At 37.7% G+C, this 22,061-nt stretch overlaps 1 protein-coding gene across 1 annotated transcript in view; it reads left to right on the top strand.

Moving 5' to 3' along the window:
• The first annotated feature begins 2,588 nt into the window (after window positions 1–2,588).
• The window catches only part of ALDH1A1 (aldehyde dehydrogenase 1 family member A1), a 53,846-nt gene continuing 34,373 nt past the window's right edge, over window positions 2,589–22,061 (top strand). The window contains exons 1-2 of the mRNA XM_060014628.2: window positions 2,589–2,700; window positions 21,403–21,507. Of these exons, the coding sequence (XP_059870611.1) occupies window positions 2,635–2,700; window positions 21,403–21,507 (171 nt within the window). The 5' untranslated portion in view covers window positions 2,589–2,634. The remainder of the gene's footprint in view (window positions 2,701–21,402; window positions 21,508–22,061) is intronic.

The raw sequence follows: 22,061 nt of genomic DNA on the forward strand, positions 1-22,061 counted from the left end.
GTGTGTGTAACTTAACTTGTCCCTAAGAAAGAAAGGAAGATTAAACATCCTTCATCTATTAATCCCAAATTCAAGTTCCAGCCCCTCCTCTGATGCATAATCCTGGCAAAATATACAAATATATATTGTATATAAAAATATACACGATTGGGTCCAGTCTTGAAGTGGGGCTTCTTGGGCCCTGTGTTCTCACCAAAGCCACTTTGTAAGGGAGGAAAGTGATCTCCTAGGCCTTTTACCCATGCAACCACTCCTAAAAATATACTATTCTACGAGACAAATTCCAGGGGCAGGATGATACTTACTTCAGAAATAGAAATCTCAGGGCCTGTGGTTTCTGGACAGAAGAGATCTGCCCTTCAAGTAAGATTAAGGTTGGAGAGTTCCTGATACTCTAATCGCAATGCTTTACTCATAGAAGATACTTGGTAAATATTTGTTAAAATTTAATGTGCAGGTGTGGTAACCTGTTTCCAAAGCTGTTCCTTTTACCTACATTCAGTAATATCTGGCATAAAGGGACCTGTTCTTATGTAATTATTCAATAGAATATGATTAAGGATGAGCTTAAAATATTGAGATGACACACCAAATGTGTTATGAAGCTTTGAGCTTTCACTGCCTGGACAAGTGTCTGACTCCACAAACACCTGCAAAGCTGAGAGAAGAAGAAAGTAGCAAAACACAGCTGTCTGGGCCTGGCCAGAGCACCACTCTGCAAGTTACGTAACAGCTATTGTGTAATTGTGCATTTAATTCGGAACACATTTTTAAGAGAGAAAACAATTAGATTTTCCAAAAAGAATGAAATTGAGAGTGAGAGAAAGAAAGGGACAGAGAGACAAAAATGGTGAAATAGCACAGAAGTTTCCATCTGGTCTTCAAGAGTGAAGCGCAGGGAAGGCAAGGACCTTGGGGATGGTTCTCTTAGAATCTAGGGGCCTGCCTATGAGTCAAATCTGGCCTGCCTCCTGTTTTTGTAAATAAAATTGTATTGCAAAACACCCTACACCCCTTAATGTATCGATTGCCTGTAGTTTGTTTCATGCAGGGTTGAGTAAGTTACAACAGAAACTATCTGGCCTAGAAAGTGGAAAATATTATCTCTTTACAGAAAAAGTTTGCTGACCCCCATTTTAGGTGAATAGAAGGCTAAGCTTGAGTGCCTGTGAGGAGTGACTACTCACTTAGAGAACCAAAACAGCCGATTCTCAAGCCCATCTGGGAATTCTCTTATGGAGAGGAGGGCAAGGAGAATAAATTGGAATAAGAGCCAGGGTTTTAGCATCCGACTGGCCTGAAATGAAATTCAGGCCAGTGAAATTCTTGTACATATTAGATTTGTGTTCATAAGCAAGCTACTTACTCTATGTCTGTAAAATGGGAAACCCAGTGAGGAAGGAAAGAGAAAGTAAGGCTTCTGCACCTGATTTGGAGTAACTACTCAGTAAGTCTTAGCTTCCCTACCTAAATCTCATTTGGGGGAGCTGGCATTTTTCACTGGAAAAAATAATTGTTGTTCTTAATTCTTAGTAACCAGTTAAGAGCATCCAAAGTTTTCCATCTTGTTCTGACTCTAGCTTTTGCTAGAGTTTCAATAAAATAAACTATTGTACTTAAAATGGGAGTAGTACAGTTAAAAATTGTCCTTTTTGAATGTTCCCAACTTGAAACATTAATTTCATTTTAAGAACTTGTATTACTTGGGAGTCCTGTTTAAAGTCACTCTTGGTACAATTGCCTGCATCAATGATTGATAAATACCAGCCAACTTCCAGAACCAGAGGTTACTTTCATTTTAAATGAGTTTTAGCAGACGATATTGCCATATTGCTACTGCGGTGACTGTGTGACAGCACAGTCCGAGTTTTTAAAAAATATCCTGCTAACTTTTCTATTCCCACATATAAAAGATAATTTAGATAAAGGTAATTTAAATAAAGGTAATTTAAGTAAAGATAAATTTAGAGCTCCTGAAATCCTAGTAGTTCTACTTACCAAGCACTGAAAATACATTTGATTGGTATGATTTTTTATAAGCTGACTTGGGGTAGGGTCTCTATAGAGGGCCTTTCTTCCACAAACAGCACCCTGCTTTTCTGGGACATGGACTGATTCTCTGACTGCACTGTCCTAAAGATACCTGGCGAGGGTCCTCGACACACCAGCCTCTGCTGAGAACAAGTGCCCTTTGAGATTATTTTTCAATCCTCGAATTCTCTGATTCCAAGTCTGTCAGAGAACAGAAAGTTTCACAGCAGCATAAAAAGCATGAAAAGCCAAAAACATAATAACTGGCCTTAGTGGCCAGAGCAGCTGTGCTTCGTACCCTTATCACAGGTTTCGGCTTTGTAAATTAATTCGTCTGCAAATAGTGCCCTCTCTCCAGATGCAGCTTCAATGCTGTAGCACTGGTTTCTTAAGGATTTAAGTTTAAAGTCAAGGGCTTCCTGCCCTAGGTGTTACAAATAAGTAGTGTCGTTTTCTTTTTGCTCCCAGTTTGTTCATCCAATCATAACCCAGTATGCAAATAAACCTTAGCCCATGCAGATAAAAAGGAACAAATAAAGCCAAGTGCTCTATCAGAACCAAATCGCTGAGCCTGTCACCTGTGTTCCAGGAGCTGAACCAGAAATGTCGTCCTCTGCCATGCCAGATGTACCTGTCCCACTCACCAATTTGAAGTTTCAATATACTAAGGTTAGTACAACTTCTATTTGCTGTTTTGCCTCAGTTTTATAAAAACTACGTTTATTTAAAGCATAAAAGGTCAATTTAAGTAAACTTGTGTAAAGAGCCCTTTGCAAATATAAAAATAAAAGGCTTGCAAAATGCCGGTCTGGGTTTAGTGTCTTGATCAAATAATGAATTCTAAATTGTATCAGGCAACTTTTCATAAATTTATTTCTTAAAATATTTCTGAGTGAAAGGAATTCTCTTCGTTGTAAAAGGTTCTTGTGCCAGGATTCAGGGGACTTTACTAAGCAGTTCTATTAACTTTCAGCAGAGCCTAGCATGTGTGATAGGAGAGGCAAATACTTACTAGAGAAACTTACTGGAAACAGACAAACAAATGGGAATTTTTTTTTAAAAAGGAAAAAAAAAGAGAGAGAAACAGAGCATAGTGAAGTAACATGATTTTTATATATGTCAAATGAGTGTCAAAATTGAAAGACCTCAGTCTGATAACTGGATGAAGAAAACTCCAGTTACAAAAAAATTCATGGGACTTGCATTATTTAGCATATTTGGGGAAAGAAAGCATTCTTATTTATTTCTTCAGCCAAATTTGCTGCCATTGGAGCCAGTATGTAATTGTTAGCTGATAAATATTTACAGAAACAAGAGCAGAAGCCAGACCCAGATTTAAAAATCCACAGCTAGAGAGAAGGAGGAAATGGATCCTATTTGAGTCTATCAGGAGTATCTCTGAACTTTGCCTGTTTCACACTGTTACATTCCTGCTTTCTAGTCAGAGCCTAGAACTCCCAGAAAAACAAATAAAACAAACAAAACCAATCTAACCAAAATCATTTAAAAAGTGAGCTTTGTGGTGTGATGCAGAAAGGAAGGTAAGAAAGGAACTATTCCCACTCAGGGAGAGCCATTTTCCTGTCTGAATTAACCAATGAAAAACCAAGAGCATTATACGTTAATGATAAAGTCCTGCTATTATTAAATTGTTTCCTTACTTGCGACCACGGATGCTTTTGAAATCCTAAAGTCTGTTACATTTTCATTTTCATAAGTACAACAAATGAGGAAGTTATTCAGCTGACTATTTTCCATAGGAAAGTGCCTGTAGAGATCAGATTGTGCCTTTAACATGGTTGACCAACAGCTACAAAGTGTATTAAAGTATTATTTTCACAAGCTTTTATTAAAAGGGAAAATATTTTTTGTCGGTTTGATTTTATTCCAAATGGGAATATGAAAAATGCAATGACACTATATATACCCTCCAAAAATTTTGCACTTGGCAAAGTTATGCCCAAAAGATAACAAGACTCCAGTTTTGCCAACTTTCTTAACTCTGTTATTCACAAGAAATTTCGATCCAAGGTAAGTACATTTAAAAATGCATTCACTTCATAAAGATCAAAACCATTGGCAATGATTGAATTATACCCTTACTATTATAGGAGTCTTTTTTTTTTTTTCTATACTACCTGGGAAGATATTTTGGTAGTCTGAATGTCACTTTTTTTGAAAATCTGGTTTGTAGAAGTTTGCAGTCTTCCTTATATGAGAATCTCCAGGGACATCTAGTATGAAATATTCTTTCTACTGAATTAAGCTTCATTTAGTAGTTATTAATTAAACATGTGAGAAACAGTAGTAGACAAATGAAATGGTCCTTAAAATCTAACATACAAAAAAAAATCTAACATACAAACACAAATCTAGTGATTCTTTAACACATAGAGATGATTTTAAGATTAAAGTCTCCTGTTCACTTAAAAGTCATTACACAAGAACACCCTCTAGGGAAACTAACTGACCTTCGTGTTCAAAAGGAGGCAAGATTCCAAGAGCAGAAATTTACTCTTGCATATAAGAACTTTTCTGGGTAAAAATGCCCAGTGCAAGTCAGTGAATTTTGATTGCTCACACATCTTCTCTACAAATCTGTTCTGCTCAGATACCATTTTATTGTCTGATTTATTGGTTACAGCATTTTCACACTTGGGAGGACACCAGTTATGTATGTAATTAAATCTAAATGGGTGAGCTTTTTCAAATGCCTTTGCATTTTCTTTTTACTGTGCCTCACTGAAGAATTGTATTGGATTTGCACTTGCAAGAGGAGTTGGAAAATGATGGTTATTAACTAAGTTTCCGGGTTGCAAACCAAATAAGCAAGGATTTTATAGTGTCTGAGAAATTACCTTCTATAGCTAGCCCCTAAACTCTTATTATTTTTCTCCCACTGTTTTAGTGTCCGTTTTTATTATCGCTAGAATATATTGGTCATTGGGGCAAGGCGGAGGGAAGAGACAAGCAAAATTGCGTAACCAAAAACTATTACAACTATGGTAGAAGAACTACACGCCCTCTCAAGCTTGAGACTGCCTCTCATCCAAACAAAAGACATCGCTGTCTCTTATGACTTATTTTCTAGTACAGTCGGTTTAATTTTTTAAGGTGCATAAAACAGAGATCAGAGTTTAAGAAATACTTTCTAAAATGATACCAAAGTTTTTAGAACTTAAAACCTCAATAACATCATTATAAATGCACATAAACTCAGATTTCATCTCTATTCTCATTTTCCCCCTTTCCAATTCTAAACAAACCCTACATCTGCCAACTCATCTGTTTTGTTGAGCTTTTAAATGATGAGGTTCTTCGGAAATTATGTGATCTTTGGGCAAACTACATTACCTCTCTCTGCCTTGGTTTCCTTACATGGAAAATAGGAATTCCTAAGGTGGAAAAAAGCATTAAATGAGTTTAATGCATTTAAGGCACTTGAAACAGTGCTTGGCACATGGGAAGTGATCGATTAACATTAGCTATCCTAGTCCTATTTATTTTTCTGAATTTCTTCCAATTTTCCAGAGCCTTCTTTTACTCAGCCTTTCCTAGACCTGTTTCCCACAAGTGTCCCTCTCATCTCATTCTCTTTTCCAAGGCTTTCTGTCACTCTTTCTTGCACAGTCATGCCCCACCTGACAGGACCGCATTGGAGCGAAGTTCCAGGGGTTGATCTGGGATTTCAGGGATCAAGAACTTTCTCTTACAGGATTTGGTAAATTTGTTTCCCATTCTCCCTTCATAACACTGTTTTCTACCTTAAAAGATAAATAGAAAATTCAAGAAGAAAGCTTTCTCAGACAGGATTCAAACCCCAAAATATTTAACTTGACTCTTAAATGTAACTCATTGAATAATGATTTATTCATGCTGGAAAAGATCTTCATCAGCTAATGACATTTCACACCCCCCCACACACACCCATACCCACACACACATGAAATATCATAGTTAAGTTTCATTGTGTTTACTCTGTGCCAATGACTGTTTAAGTCCTTTACAATGATTTTATTTACTCCTTACAATAACCCTATGAGGACGTTACTATTCCTGTTTTGTAGATGAGGACACTGAAGAACAGAATGGCTGAGTAACTTGGCTTAAGTTACACAGCTAGTAAATGACAAAGCTAGACTTGGAATGCTGGCAGTCTCAGCCCTCACACCAACAAGTGACTTGTCTAAGACCAATATCACTACTTTGGGACATGGCGTTGCTGACATCCTATTCTACCTTTATTCTGTCTTTCATTTGTCCATTCCTGATTACTGGAGGGGCCATGCCCATGAGCCTTTCCAGCTGTTGCTCTGCTGTTCCCAGGCCAACAGGAGGAAGTTTGCCACCAACTTAGAAAAAGAGGAGAACAATAAGGAAGGTTGGAAATAAACATACTCTCTGCTTTGATTGAAAAGGCGGCCTTTGGGCTGGGAGAGACCATGATGCAGAGGACTTTGACATAGGTGTGCAATTTCTACGTGGACTGCATTTCTTCAACCCATAGGGAATAATAATACATTTTGGTTAGAGGAGGAGATATTTTCCTAGATTTCTGGTATTATTGTTTAACCCATGTGGGTTAAAGATATATTTTTGATAAAGAAGAGTTATGAATCATTGAATACTATGTGCTAGGCACAATTTAAAGTGTTTTCTTCCCCTACTATTATCTCCTTTTAAATTCTTACAACAAACAAATTCAGACCACATGCAGTTCCAAATACTCCACTCTCTTCACTCATTTCTCCCTTTTTCCCTTCCTCTCTCCCATTTTACCTCCCTTTATTTAACAAATCATTGAATGACTGTTCTGTGCTAGGTCTTATGATATAAGAAAGCTAGTATGATTCTTGCCTCATGGAGCTTATATTCCTGCAGGGTGTGGGGTGGGAAGGAAGGAAGCAAGTAAGTAAATACTTTAATCACAAATTGTGTTAAATGCTAAAAAGAAGAAAACAAAGCTGAGACAATATGAGGGGAAGAGCTTACTTTGGATGAGGTATCAGGGAAGGGGGAACCTGAGGGATGCAGAGCATAAGGTGGCCATGGAACGTGGGGAAACAAAGATCCAGAGGTAATAACACGTGCAGGGACGTCTGCGGACAAGAGTTTGGTATATTCAAAGAACTATCAAAAGGCAAACATAGCCAGAATAAAGTGAGGAAGAGAGAGCATGGAAGAGATAAGACTTGAGATGGAGCCTCCAGCCAGACTGCCTGATGGATTTCATTTGAGGGAAACCACTGAGGGGTGCTTAAAACAGGACAGGACTTATGTTGAAGACAAAGACGATTGTGCCGTGGCACTGCTTTCATTTGGGAAATCTTTTTAAGTCCCCACTGACTGAAGCAATATTTTGTTTGCTTTTGGCTTGGAAGCAGTTGAACAAATAGCTGGATGGCTGCAAGGTGCAGTGGCTTAACAAGATAAACCCGGCTTCAATTTCTAGCTCTTCTACTTATTTAATGATATGACCTTGGCCAAGCTTCTAATCTCCTTGAGTTTCAGTTCCCTTGTCTGTAAATTGGGAATAATAATGACTACCTTGGAAAGTGGCTGTGAGAATTAAGTGAGGTAATTTGTGTAAAGTGCCCAGCACTTATTAGCTCCTTGGTCCAGGCTCTCTTTAACCCTCTCCTTCCCAAGATGACTCCTAGAATTCTAAAAATTTTCAGTTGCCAATGTAAGTGGAACAAATACTTGCACTGCTTGTCAAAGTTCAAAACTACTTTCATCTGCTGGTCTCATCTGAAGTTCATAATTAACCACCGGGAAGGAGCTAGGGAAGATGTTACTTGTGACACATTTTAGAGCTGAGGGACCTGAGCTCAGCTTAAGTGACTTGCCCAAGGTCACAGTTTTTAAGAGGCAAGCACAGAATGAACCGGATTCTGAATCTTATTTCAGATCTGATTCTTTTCCACATGATTTCATATTTTTCCTAAATATTAAAAATAGCATTTGAATCTCACTGGATCGTCTCTAACAAATGCTTTTGCACCTGTTATTTAATTTGTATCATTCATTCCTTTATCCGATAGAGAGAATGGAAATTTGGATGATAAGAGAAGAGAGATAATTTGGACACTAGATCCCTAAACACGTGGACTAATAGAAAGAAGATACTCTAGAGCAGTATATCTCAAATTTGATTGTTTAAGTGCCTCAGTTAGAGACCATGTTGAAACACAGATTCTGATGCTGTAGGTATGAGGTGAGGTATGAAATTCTGCATCTCTAACAGACTTAAAGGTTTTGCTGATGCTACTCAAAGCATGGTCCATTGACCAGCAGCAACTGTCTAAAAGTTTTGGGTCAGCCTTATAACTTACCTACAGTGATCACCATCTAATTACTTAGGGACTTGACTTCCTATTTCTCCCAGAAACTCACTCACACCCAGCCAGGTCAGAAGCGCTTACTTTCTCTTTCAGTGCCTGAGTCCAGCAAGAACTATATCATGGCCACAAACCAGTGATGAAACCAACTATTGATTTTGATCCTGGGAGATAAACATTCTCTAAGAATGCAATATTTTAGCTTATCTCTGAAGACAGTATCTTGGCAAATTGTTTTGTTCTCTGGCACCTGCCTGGCTTCAAGAAAACCTAATCAACAAAATCCTAAAGTAAATAGCACATACCCAAAAGAGGGTGTTATTCCCATTTCATGAGGACCCTCAGGACTACAAGTGTTCACATGATTTCTTTAAACTGGACTTCACCTAATGGATTTGTCATTAACTACTTCTCAGACCAAGGGGGCAGGGTGAGAAAAACTCTTGAAGAGTATGAGAAACAACTCATTTGAAGAGCAACCCAAAGTTAGATTAGTGCCTCTGAAATGGCATGGGTAATCTACGGGATGATATAACCCAGATCAGCCAAAAAGAACCCTCATGGGAATACAGGCATTGATAAAATGGCCATAAACCTGTCTCAGGGTAGCAATTAGATGGCTTGGGGGGTGGTGGTGGTGGTGGTTTGTGTTTTCATAATGCTATTATAATTGTGGTCAAACCCATTACACATTTACCAGATTTAAGGGGCAACACAGAGCCATGTTCAAAAGAACAGGAGCAATAATTGCTTCATAATTAAACATTTAATTAAGAGCCACTGCTAGTCTACAAATCAGAAAAGTAAATATTTGTGTAAACTGGATTTCATCACACTGATTCATTTGGAGTATACACACGTGCATATGTCTGTGTGTGTGTGTGTGTCTGTCAAAAGTTCCCACAAACACTGGCGATGCTTGCAAGGTATGTAGAGTGTTGCTAATATTTGATTTCTGATGTTATCTCTACCTGATGCCTTTATTGTAATGTTGGAATTATTAATGTATATTTCTTGGCTGGGGGTCTGCACAAACAGCACAGTTCTTAAAATTTTGCCTGAACAGCTACCTCCCTCACCCAGATCCCATTAACTGACTATTTCCACTGCTCTCCCAATACTTTTTCGGAAGTCAAAGGAATGCAAATATCGAACAACTGAATCATGCTCTCCATTTGGCACTTTCTTCAGAAGGAAGAAGGCTTATATGCGAGCAATTATCTTATTGGGTCTTGATAATTGTTAAATATTAAATATATACAGAACTTTCTAGTGCTTCTGCATCTTACCTCTTTGATATAGGGTATATATGATGTATGGAAATTATCGACGAGTGTTTTTGTCATTTATGGGACAAAATGAAGTTGTGGCTCAAAACAGAAATGCTTTAGCATCTTTTCTTTTCCCCTAATTGAATTGAAAAGGCTGAAAGGTTTTTCAAAGAACAAGAAAGAATAGAATATACACTCATGTTATTGAACTCAGACTATAATATAAAACAGAAATGAAAGGAAAATTTTATTTCTCTTACTTTTCTTTTGGTCACCCCCTCATTTTGTTTTCATTCTTTTGACTGCAGTTAAGTATTTTCTTCCCATCTGTTATTTCCTCCTTAATTTCCTTTTAGACATTTTTACTTTGAGTCTCAACATTTTGCTTTGCAAAATGGGTTGCATTGGGGTTAAAAGTACTTGCTAGAGATCTAGCTTTGATTCTTTTAAATGTTTAACACCTGACTTTTGTTCAGTCTCTCTCTCTTATTATTGAACCCCCATCTTGTTCTTTCTCCCTGCCCTCACCCCCTACCCTCATAGTCTCTGGTGCTTTTTAGGTTCCTAATGCTGAGAAAAGTTTACACATTTACAGCATCCATCACTTCCTATACGTTTACAACAGTACCCATCACTTCACATGCTCGAGACCCAGGCTCTCAGGTTTGGAATTTCACACAGGTGACATAAAATGGAGAATATCATCAAACTTCCTCACTCTTGGCATGACTTAAAAGAAATTCTTTGTACGTTGAAAATGTGAAATCTGTTAAAATCTCTCTGCCACCAAGAAAGCATCGGCTTCTCTTACGGCATCTGGAGGCGCTGGCCAGGTTGCAGTCCTAAAGAGATAATGTGAATTTAGGGCTCCCCGAGGGACTGTTAGAGGGAGCCAACAGGTTCCAAAAATCTCGTATCAGCAGATAAGGCTAATAGGTTTTATTTGCCTATTAGTCAAACCTAACTTGATCTAAGCCAGACATATTTTGAAGAAAGTGCTTATTTATTTAGAATTGTAGCTTTATACTAAACACACTAAGATATAATAACTTTTCCTCAGGAAAGCCTTTTTTTCTTCAAAATTATGATTTATTGTTGGACACTAAACTACATTCAGGAAACAGCCAGTTTTTTTTTTATCAAAGGTTATGTACTGCATCTCTTAAAATCTGACATATCTAAAATTTAAAGAGTAAAAATCAATGTTTAAGTTGCTTCAACATTTCCATTGATTGTTTCCCCAAATAAGAAGCACTTGAAGTTTAAGAGTATGAATAGGCATCTATGATTTCCCATCAATATTGTGAACTTTAAGTTGAGTCTACTGCACATATATATTATTCAAAAGTATCCTGAGTCCAAAATTCATAATTAGAATATAGTTAACATAATGGTTAAATAGGATCCAATAATTTTTTTTTTTTACTTTTATAGCATGATCCTTTCCCCCCTAAACTTGCTAAAGGCAAATAGCAAATGGAAAATGAGGTTGTAACGATGATAGATCATTTCAACAGGCCTAAAATAGGTTTCATAATCATTATAATAAACATTCATTAACCTACACATCTCCATATAACCATTTTATATAACTACAGGAAGGATGGTTATTCAAAAACATTCAGTCACACAGTTAGCTGGAAGGCAAATATAAACCCAATACAATTAAAACAGAAAAAAAGATGATTAAGATAGTCCCTATCAATAACTTCTCCACAGCTCAGGGTAAAAAAAGATGGAACAATGCTTGCCTCTCATCTCATTATCTGTGCTGAGTTTTGTTTTCACGCTGCAAGGCCACTGTTTGGGGGAGAATGTGTATCATTCATAATTTGCAGACTATACTGCTGTGTCATTCTCCTCTAAAGCCTTAAGACGTCATGCCTGGAATGTTAGAATGGTCTCCAGGCAAATCCCCTGGACTGTCTGTGCTCCTCAAATCCATTTTGGGTACTGTAAAATCAATATTTCTAAAACATCCATTTGATCCTGTCACTCCCTTATGACATCCAGAATAGAGTCACTCAGGTATCAAGATCCACCACAAACTGGCTTCATTTTCACTGCTGGAACTTATCTAAGACTTGTTTGCACTGGAACTCTCTGCTTGGGGCTGATCTCTCTACCGTGTTCCAAACACCCCAAGAGGGTTCCCTCCTTCTGCTCCTTGTTTTCCTTTTTTTCTACCAATCCTATCTTCCAGATTGCATTCTTCCAGCCCATGGTCCTCTCTTCCATGAGTTTCACTCTGTAATTTACTGACTAAAGCACTGCTTTGGTCATTGTACTCTACAATCTTTAATTCTTTACTGGCTGATCTTGATATAAATATACTCTCCTCTTAGATCATAAACCACTCGGAAGCAGGGGCCAGAGCTCACTCATCTTCCATGTTTCCATATGACCTTACAGAGTATTTCTCAGCTATCTACACATTATTTGACAAACACTTTTCTGATCAAAGAAAAGTGACCATTTGGGATTATGTGAGTATAAGCACAAATTCAAACAAAAATTAAGTTCACTGTGTTTTCCTTTATTAAAGGTTAAAACTGAATAATGCAGAGTAGTTGTTGGTAATTTGGGATCATCCACAACTGATCTCTTCAGTTGCCTGGAGGCTGACAGATAAATTTGTGTTCTTTAATGCTCATTTACAAAATATTCACTGATTTTAATCTGAAAGGGGAGTTTTATGTGCAGTTTAAATGCAAGAGCCTGATAATAAAAATAGATGGTACATACATATTGTAATGGTTCTTTCACCAAAAGAGATTGTATGAAGGGATTAAAACAAGTTATAATATATTGAGAGTGTATTATTGAAAAGTTGAAACCACAAATTATCAGGGTGAGAGGACTTAGGTGGGAGCTGGAAAGCTTCACCACAGGCCTATCAAAATATAATACATTCTGTCTCTTCTTTTTATGAGAGTTTTGGTGAAATTATACTGTGGAAGGGTGGAATTCTGGGCATATCTCTGACAGGGTGAGACTTTGTGCTCTCTTAGTTTAGAGATATAAAGTTGGAGGAGGGGATACTATCTTTAGGGCAAGAAGAGGCAGAATTAGACATCTGTGAGTGAATCTGAATCAAGTTTTGCAAGGCTGGCTCAAGAATCTAGAGCAAGTACCATGATGTCTTTAGTTTTCTGTTTATAATTTGATGAGCTGATATGTAGATAGCTAGCTTTAATTCAAAACAGAACATAATAAGTAATTTAATAGTAGGATATTAAAATGCTATGTTAGGAAAGAGAAAAAAAGAGGTTAAATCCAATCGGACAGACTAGTGAAATCTTCATGAGGAAATGACATTTTAAAAGAGTTTGAAGTATGAAGAGAAGAAAATAGTGAAACTCCAGTCTGAGGAACAGCATGAATCAAGGTATGGAGGAGAAAAAAATGCATGGTATTTGAGACAGTAGAATGAGGTTGAAATAAAGGGTAAATTGAGGAAAGAGTGGGATAAAAGGTTGGAAAAGGACATTGGGGCCAAACCATAAGACACCTCAAATGCCATGCTCAGTAGTTTGAGAATGGAGAACCACCTGAAAGTGTTCTGAGGAGGGGACAAAATTTGAACTGGCCTGGCTTAGGAAGGTTATGTTAACAGGGTAAAAATTAAATTTCAATTAGGCAGAGGTGGGGGCAGGGAGAACAAGGGAAAGCTTTTTTATGATAGTATAAAACATAGTGATACAAAAGGATGAGTAGGGATTTTGTGTGCCATTAACAGAAGAGGGAAAGTGTGTGTGCATGTAAGAGAGAGAGAATGCAAGAGCAAGTTTTAGAACCTTAGTTTGAGGTGAGAGCAGCATAAAGCTAGAGATGACAGTGAGCTGAACTTGGGACACTTAGATTGAGGTGCTTCCCAGCGATCCCATGTGAGGAAAAATAAGAGGTAAAGGCTAAAGACGCATGAAAGAGAATACTCTTTAAGAGTAATTACAGGATTCCATAAAATGCGTTTTTGATAGCTAGAATGCTGATTCACTCCAAGAGACGCTGAGTAAGTCAGTAGTTTTAATCTGAATTTATCTTTCTTCAAGTTGAACTAAGATGCCAATTTTTTTTTTTTTTTTGGAGGCTAATAGGAGTTTTATGCTCTTCGTCTGTATTCCATTACCCTATCAGAGAAACAAGGATTTTCTTGATACCTCTATCTTTCTCAAACCTCCATATATGTGTCTTTGGACATCTAGTCTCTTTATCTGAACTGCTTTGTATCCCTCCCCCTTTATTTATTCACGCCCACATCTTTTTCCTGTCAGTTCCAGGCTAGCATCACAATTCTTTTGAACGCCTCCAAATACATAGGTTATATTGGCAGGAACAGGCAAAGGAGGAGACTTATCCTTCCCTTTGTTTTTTAGCAAATCAAAATATCAGAGTGTACTCATGTGCAGAATATTATAGATATTACCCATACGTAGCTACTGGATTCTAGGTTCTTTGATTCAATTTTAAGTTATTTATTTAAGAGTTCTTTACTGAGGTTAAGGTCACTTGAGGACTGGGATTGTGCTGCACACCTTGGACACTTTGGCTGGGAATTTTTTATTCTGAGGATAAACCAGAAAAACAGACAAACATAACTTTATTCATCATATAAGTGGTACTTCTTAATTTGGCCTCATCAAATGTTTTTATTCTATGAAAAGATGAATATCAAAGCTCTATTAATTTCCATAATGAAATGCAAATTCAGGGCTGCAAAAGTTGAAACTCAGACTTTTTAAATGATGACATACTAACACTTCTTAATATTCTTATTTTTTTATTGTGTACAAAAAACAAAATTCCATTATTTTCTAGATCCTTCTGTTTCTTTAGATGCAGGTCTCTTTCTCATAGATAGCACTAAGAAATCTAGTACCTGATTTCAAATGAGGACAAATAATTTATTAGATAATCTTTTAAAAAGGAGAATGAAACCCTTATGCCTTTAAAAAGTCGATGAAAAAATGTCACTAAGCCAATTTTTTTCTAAGCAATCTTCTTTTAAAATCCTCCCTCAGGCTACTTTCAAGACAGTAAAATAAAGGATCAAAAAATAGTCACTTATGATACCAAATCACCAGTAGCCCAAAATGAGCATGTTCAGAATCTTAAGTAGAAAATAGACAGTGATTCATAAAGATCAAGCCCACTCAAGCCTTCGCTCTTACCTCAAATTTATGGCTAACAGCATCTTTTTCTAGGTTGTCTTCTCCAGTCTGTATTTTCTATTCTTTAAATGACCTCATATCTTAGTGAAATTTTAAAGTATTACCTTATCTTACTGTGTGTATGTGTGCATGCGTGTGTATCTGTGAATGTGTGTGTAAAATGTCTTAAACGGCTAAAATATTCTTGGAAGGGGCAGGTAGGTGAGGGAGGTGAGGATGTAATATTGGCTTCACCTATGCATTCTGTAGTGCTTTAGTTTAAGTTTATAAAGAGTTTCCGAAATTTGCTGCATTATTTAAATGCCTTTTTAAAAAATAGGTCTTTATTGGAGTATAATTGCTTCATAATACCATGTTAGTTTCTGTTGCACAAAAAAGCGAATCAGCCATATGCATACACATGTCCCCATATCCCCTCCCTCTTGAGCTTCCCTCTCATCCTCCCTATGCCACCCCTTTAGGTCATCGCAAAGCACCGAGCTGATCTCCCTGTGCTACGCCGCTGCTTCCCACCAGCCAACTATTTTACATTCGGCAGAGTATATATGTCGATGCTACTCTCACTTCACCCCAGCTTCACCCTCCCACCCCATGTCCTCAAGTCCATTCTCTATGCCTACCTCTTTATTCCTGCCCTGCAACTAAGTTCATCAGTACCATTTTTTTTTTTTTTTAGATTCCACGTATATGTGTTAGCACATGGTATTTGTTTTTTTCTTTCTGACTTACTTCACTCTGCATGAGAGACTCTAGGTCCATCCACCTCACTACAAATAACTCAATTTTGTTTCTTATTATGGCTAAGAAATATTCCATTGTATATATGTGCTACATCTTCTTTATCCATTCATCTGCTGATGGACATTTAGGTTGGTTCCATGTCCTGGCTATTGTAAAGAGTGCTGCAATGAACATTGTGCTGCATGTCTCTTTTTGAATTATGGTTTTCTCAGGGTATATGTCCAGTGGTGGGGTGCTGGGTCATATGGTAGATCTATTTTTAGTTTTTTAAGGAAACTCCATACTCTTCTCCATAGTGGTTGTATCAATTTACATTCCCACCAACAGTGTAGGAGGGTTCCCTTTTCACCACACCCTTTCCAGAATTTATTGTTTCTAGGTTTTTTGATAATGGCCATTCTGACTGGCATGAGGTGATACCTCATTGTAGTTTTGATTTGCATGTCTCTAATAATTAGTGATGTTGAGCATTTTTTCATGTGCCTCTTGGCCATCTTTATCTTCCTTGGTCAAATGTCTGTTTAGATCTTCCACCCATTTTTGGATTGGGTTGTTTGTCTTTTTGATATTGAGCTCCATGAGCTGTTTGTATATTTTGGAGATTAATCCTTTGTCTGTTGATTCATTTGCAAATATTTTCTCCCATTCTGAGGGTTGTCTTTTTGTTTTGTTTATGGTTTCCTTTGCTGTGCAAAGGCTTTTAAGTCCCATTTGTTTATTAATTTTTTTTATTTCTGTCACTCTAGGAGGTGGGTCAAAAAAGATCTTGCTGTGGTTTATGTCAAAGAGTGTTTTTCCTATGTTTTCCTCTAAAAGTTTTATAGTGTCTGTTTTACATTTGAGTCTTTAATCCATTTGGAGTTTATTTTTCTGTATGGTGTTAGGGAGTGTTCTAATTTCATTCTTTTACATGTACCTGTCCAGTTTTCCCAGCACCACTTATTGAAGAGGCTGTCTTTTCTCCACTGTATGTTCTTGCCTCCTTTGTCGTAAATTAGGTGCCCATATGTGCGTGGGTTTATCTCTGGGCATTCTATCCCGTACTATTGATCTATATTTCTGTTTTTGTGCCAGTATCATACTGTCCTGATTACTGTAGCTTTGTGGTATAGTTTGGAGTCAGGGAGCCTGATTTCTTCAACTCTGTTTTTCTTTCTCAAGATTGCTTTGGCTATTCGGGGTCTTTTTTGTTTCCATACGAATTGTAAGATTTTTTTTTCTAATTCTGTGGAGAATGCCATTGGTAGTTTGATAGGGATTGCACTGAATCTGTAGATTGCTTTGGGTAGTATACACATTTTCACGGTGTTGATTCTTCCAATCCAAGAACATGGTATATTTCTCCATCTGTTTATGTCATCTTTGATTTCTTTCATCAGTGTTTTATAGTTTTCTGAGTAAGTCTTTTGCCTCCTTAGGCAGGTTTATTCCTCGGTATTTTATTCTTTTTGTTGCAGTGGTAAATGGGAGTGTTTACTTAATTTCTATTTCTGAGTTTTTGTTGTTGGTGTATAGGAAAGCCAGAGATTTCTGTGCATTAATTTTGTATCCTACAACCTTACCAAATTCATTCATTAGTTCTAGTAGTTTTCTGTTGGCGTCTTTAGGATTTTCTATGTATAGTATCATGTCACCTGCAAACAGTGACAATTTTACTTCTTCTTCTCCAATTTGTATTCCTTTTATTTCTTTTTCTTCTCTGATTGCCACGGCTACGACTTCCAAAACCTTGTTGAATAAGAGTGGTGAGAGTGGATATACTTGTCTTATTCCTGATCTTAGTGGAAATGCCTTTAGTTTTTCACCATTGAGTATGATGCTTGCTGTGGGTTTGTCATATATGGCCTTTATTATGTTGAGGTAGTTTCCCTCTATGCCCACTATCTGGAGAGTTTTTTATCATAAATGGGTGTTGAATTTTGTCAAAAGCTTTTTCTGCACCTATTGAGATGATCATATGATTTTTTATTCTGCAGTTTGTTCATATGTTGTATCACACTGATTGATTTGCATATATTGACAAATCTGTGCATCCCTGGGATAAATCCCATTTGATCATGGTGTATGATCCTTTTACTGTGTTGTTGGATTCTGTTTGCTAGTATTTTGTTGAGGATTTTTGCATCTATGTTCATCAGTGATATTGGCCTGTAGTATTCTTTCTTTGTGACATCTTTGTCTGCTTTTGGTATCAGGGTGATGGTGGCCTCGTAGAATGAATTTGGGAGTGTTTCTCCCTCTGCAATTTTTTGGAAGAGTTTGAGAAGGATCAGTGCTAGCTTTTCTCTAAGTGTTTGATAGAATTCGCCTGTGAAGCCATCTGGTCCTAGACTTTTGTTTGTTGGAAGATTTTTCATTATGGTTTCAATTTCATTACTTGTGATAGGTTGTTTATATTTTCTAATTCTTCCTGGTTCTGTCTTGGAAAATTGTACCTTTCCAAGAATTTGTCCATTTCTTTGTGGTTCTCCATTTTATTGGCATATAATTGTATGTAGTAGTCTCTTATAATCCTTTGTATTTCTGCAGTGTCAGTTGTGATTTCTCCTTTTTCATTTCTAATTTTAGTGATTTGCATCCTCTCCCTTTTTTTCTTGATGAGTCTGGCTAAGGGTTTATCAATTTTGTTTATCTTCTCAAAGAACCAGCTTTTAGTTTTATTGATCTTTGCTATTGTTTTCTTCATTTCTATTTCATTTATTTCTGCTCTGATCTTTATGATTTCTTTCTTCTACTGACTTTGCGTTCTCTTCTTCTTTCTCAAGTGATTTAAGTGTAGCATTAGATTGTTTATTTGGGATTTTTCTTGTTTCTTGAGGTGAGACTGAATTGCTGTAAACTTCCCTCTTAGAACTGCCTTTGCTTCATCCCATAGGTTTTGGGTCGTCGTGTTTTTGTTGTCACTTGTTTCTATGTATTTCTTTGTTTCTTCTTTGATTTCTTCAGAGATCTCTTGATTATTTAGTAGCACACTCTTTAGCCTCCATGTATTTTTGTTTCTTATGGTGTTTTTCCCTGTAATTGATTTCCAATCTCATAATGTTGTGGTCAGAATAGATGCTTGATACAATTTCAATTTTCTTAAATTTTCCGAGGCTTGATTTGTGACCCAAGATGTGATGTATCCTGGAAAATGTTTGTGTGCACTTGAGAAGAAAGTGTATTCTGTCACTTTTGGGTGGAATGTTTTATAAATATCAGTTAGATCTATCTGGTCTTGTGTCATTTAAAGCTTGTGTTTCCTTATTTATTTTCTGTTTGGATGATCTGTCCATTCGTGTAATTGGGGTGTTCAAGTCCCCTACTATTATTTTGTTACTGTTGATTTCTCCTTTCATGGTTGTTAGCATTTTCTTTATGTATTGAATTTCTCCTATGTTGGGTGCATAAACATTTATAATTGTTATATCTTCTTCTTGGATTGATCCTTTGATCATTATGTAGTGTCCCTCCTTACCTCTTGTAACAGTCTTTATTTTAAAGTCTATTTTATCTGATACGAGTATTGCTACTCCAGCTTTCTTTTGATTTCCATTTGCATGGAATATCTTTTTCCATCCCCTCATTTTCAGTCTCTATGTGTTCCTAGGTCTGAAGTGGGTCTCTTGTAGACAGCATATAGATAGGTCTTGTTTTTGTATCCATTCAGCAAGCCTGTGTCTTTTGGTTGGAGCATTTAATCCACTTACATTCAAGGTTATTATAGATATGTATATTCCTATTACCGTTTTTCTTAATTGTTTTGGGTTTGTTTTTGTGGGTCTTGTTCTTCTCTTGTGTTTACTGCTTAGAGAAGTTTCTTTAGCATTTGTTGTAAAGCTGGTTTGGTGGCGCTGAATTCTCTTAGCTTTTGCTTGTCTGAAAAGCTTTTAACTTCTCCATCGAATCTGAATGACATCCTTGCTGGGTAATCTTGGTTGCAGGTTTTTCCGCTTTCATCACTTTAAGTATATCCTGCCACTCCCTTCTGGCCTGCAGAGTTTCCACTGAAAAATCAGCTGATAACCTTATGGGGATTCCTTTGTATGTTATTTTTTGGTTTTCCCTTGCTGCTTTTAATATTTTTTCTTTGAATTTAATTTTTGTTAGTTTGATTAATATGTGTCTTGGTGTGTTTCTCCTAGGGTTCATCCTGTATGGGGCTCTCTGTGCTTCCTGGACTTGGGTGACTATTTCCTTTCCCATGTTAGGGAAGTTTTCCACTATAATCTCTTCAAATATTTTCTCAGACCCCTTCTTTTTCTCTTCTTCTTCTGGGACCCCTATAATTTGAATGTTGGTGCATTTAGTGTTGTCCCAGAGGTCTCTGAGATTATCTTCAATTCTTTTCATTCTTTTTTCTTTATTCTGCTCCTCGGCAGTTATTTCTACCATTTTGTCTTCCAGCTCACTTATTCGTTCTTCTGCCTCAGTTATTCTGTTATTGATTCCTTCTAGTGTATTTTTCATTTCAGGTATTGTGTTGTTCATCTCTGTTTGTTTGTTCTTTAGTTCTTCTAGATCTTTGTTAAACATTTCTTGTATTTTCTCAATCCATGCTTCCATTCTATTTCTGAGATTCTGGATCATCTTTACTATCATTACTCTGAATTCTTTTTCAGGTAGATTGCCTCTTTCCTCTTTATTTATTTGGTCTTGTAGGTTTTCACCTTGTTCCTTCATCTGTGACATTATTTTGCCATCTCATCTTTTTTTTTTGATGAGTGGGATTGTGTTCCTGTTTTACTGGTTGTTTGGCCTGAGGCTTCCAACACTGGAGTTTGTAGGCTATTGAGTAGAGCTGGGTCTTGGTGCTGAGATGAGGACCTCTGTGAGACTTCACTCTGATGAATATATTCCCTGGGGTCTGAGGTTCTCTGTTAGTCCAGTGTGTTGGACTTGGAGCTCCAAGTTCATGGAGCTTCCACCCGACCCTGGGCTCCATGAACCAAGATCCCTCAAGCCGTGTGGTGTGGCAAAAAAAAACACAAACCCAAAACAATAACAAAGTAAAAAATAAAATTAGACTAGGAAAGTAACAGATATGTTAGAAAGAATGTAAAAATAAAAATATAGATGAATCAACAACTGGAAGGTATATCAGGGCCACAATAGTAAAAAAGAGGAGGAGGAAAAAGAAAAAAAAGGTGGGGAAGGCCTTGGCTGTGGAGGGTGGGGCCTAAGCAAGGGTGAGGTTTGAATGGTGGGCGGGGCCAGTGCTCAGGACCCACAGGGCTGGAAAAGGCCCTGGGGGCATGCGAGGGTGGGGCTTAGGCTCAAGGAACAGAAGGGGCACAGGCGTGCCCCCCACCCCTGGTCTCAGAGGGCAGGGGACCTCACCTGGGAGCCCAGCAGGCTTCCTGGGCTTGAGTGGGTGGGGAAAATGTCCTCCTCTCCTCTACTGCTCCTCTGGTCTGGGGTCTGGGAGGGCCCCTCCTGCCTGCCTCTCCTGATCTCCCCGAGCCTCCCTCCTATGCCCCCCAGGACCCATGTGGCCTGGAGAGGGCTTTGGAGGGCAGGGGATCAACCCCGGAGCTCAGCAGGCTCCCTGTGCCCAAGTGGGCCAGGCAATCTCCCTTCGCTCCTCTCCCGCTCTTCCCAGAGAGTCTCTCCTACCTGCCTCTCCTGATCTCCCCGGCCTCAGGGGCACCGATCCTGTCTGGCCTCCACTTCCCCTCCCCGCTCAGTCCCCCTACATCCTACCGGTTCACTCTGGGGTTCCTCCCATCTCCTTGGGCGTCAGAGTCCCCCACCAGCAGCTGGCAGTCACCCTAGTTGTGGGGAGATGCTAACCCCATGTCTTCCCACACCGCCATCTTGACTCTGCCCTTAAATACCTTTTTATTTACCTTTTCTCCTTCTCTGCAGATATTCATAAACAATGAATGGCATAGTTCAGTGAGTGGCAAGAAATTTCCAGTCTTTAATCCTGCAACTGAGGAGAAACTATGCGAGGTAGAAGAAGGAGATAAGGTAAGTTTTATAACACTAGTTCCATTTTATGCCACCATTCTGAGCTCCCAATCTCCTTCCATGTTCAAACAGACATGTCATGAAAACATGGTTTCCAGGTCATCTGGGGAAATGTTCTTGGTACATAATGGGTACTCACTAGTCATGCAATGATGATGAGCCTGTGCTTGTGCTTCTGGGTGTGGTGATCCTTTTCATATTATTTTCCTTGCTTTTCAATTGAAATAGTGTCTGTATTTATTGTACAAATAGACTGCATATGAAGTGAGTGGTCATACATTTAAAAAGCAGAGAAATCCTTTATTCATACAAAATTTTTTAAGTTGCAAAAGGAAACTAAAAAATCTTAATATAGGGCTTTTGTAATGATACATTGCCAAGTTATTTCATTAAAAATCATTGAATTTATATTGATCAGTACCTTAAAAATTGAATTTTAAAGTGACTTAAATTGAATCACAAATTAAGTGTTGTTGCTTGTTAGCTAATAATACTAACAACAAAAATTAACTTTTATAATGATAATTTTTAATACAAATCAAAAAAAAATTTAA

The sequence above is a fragment of the Delphinus delphis genome, chromosome 6 (assembly GCF_949987515.2).
Source record: "Delphinus delphis chromosome 6, mDelDel1.2, whole genome shotgun sequence".
NCBI lineage: Eukaryota > Metazoa > Chordata > Mammalia > Artiodactyla > Delphinidae > Delphinus > Delphinus delphis.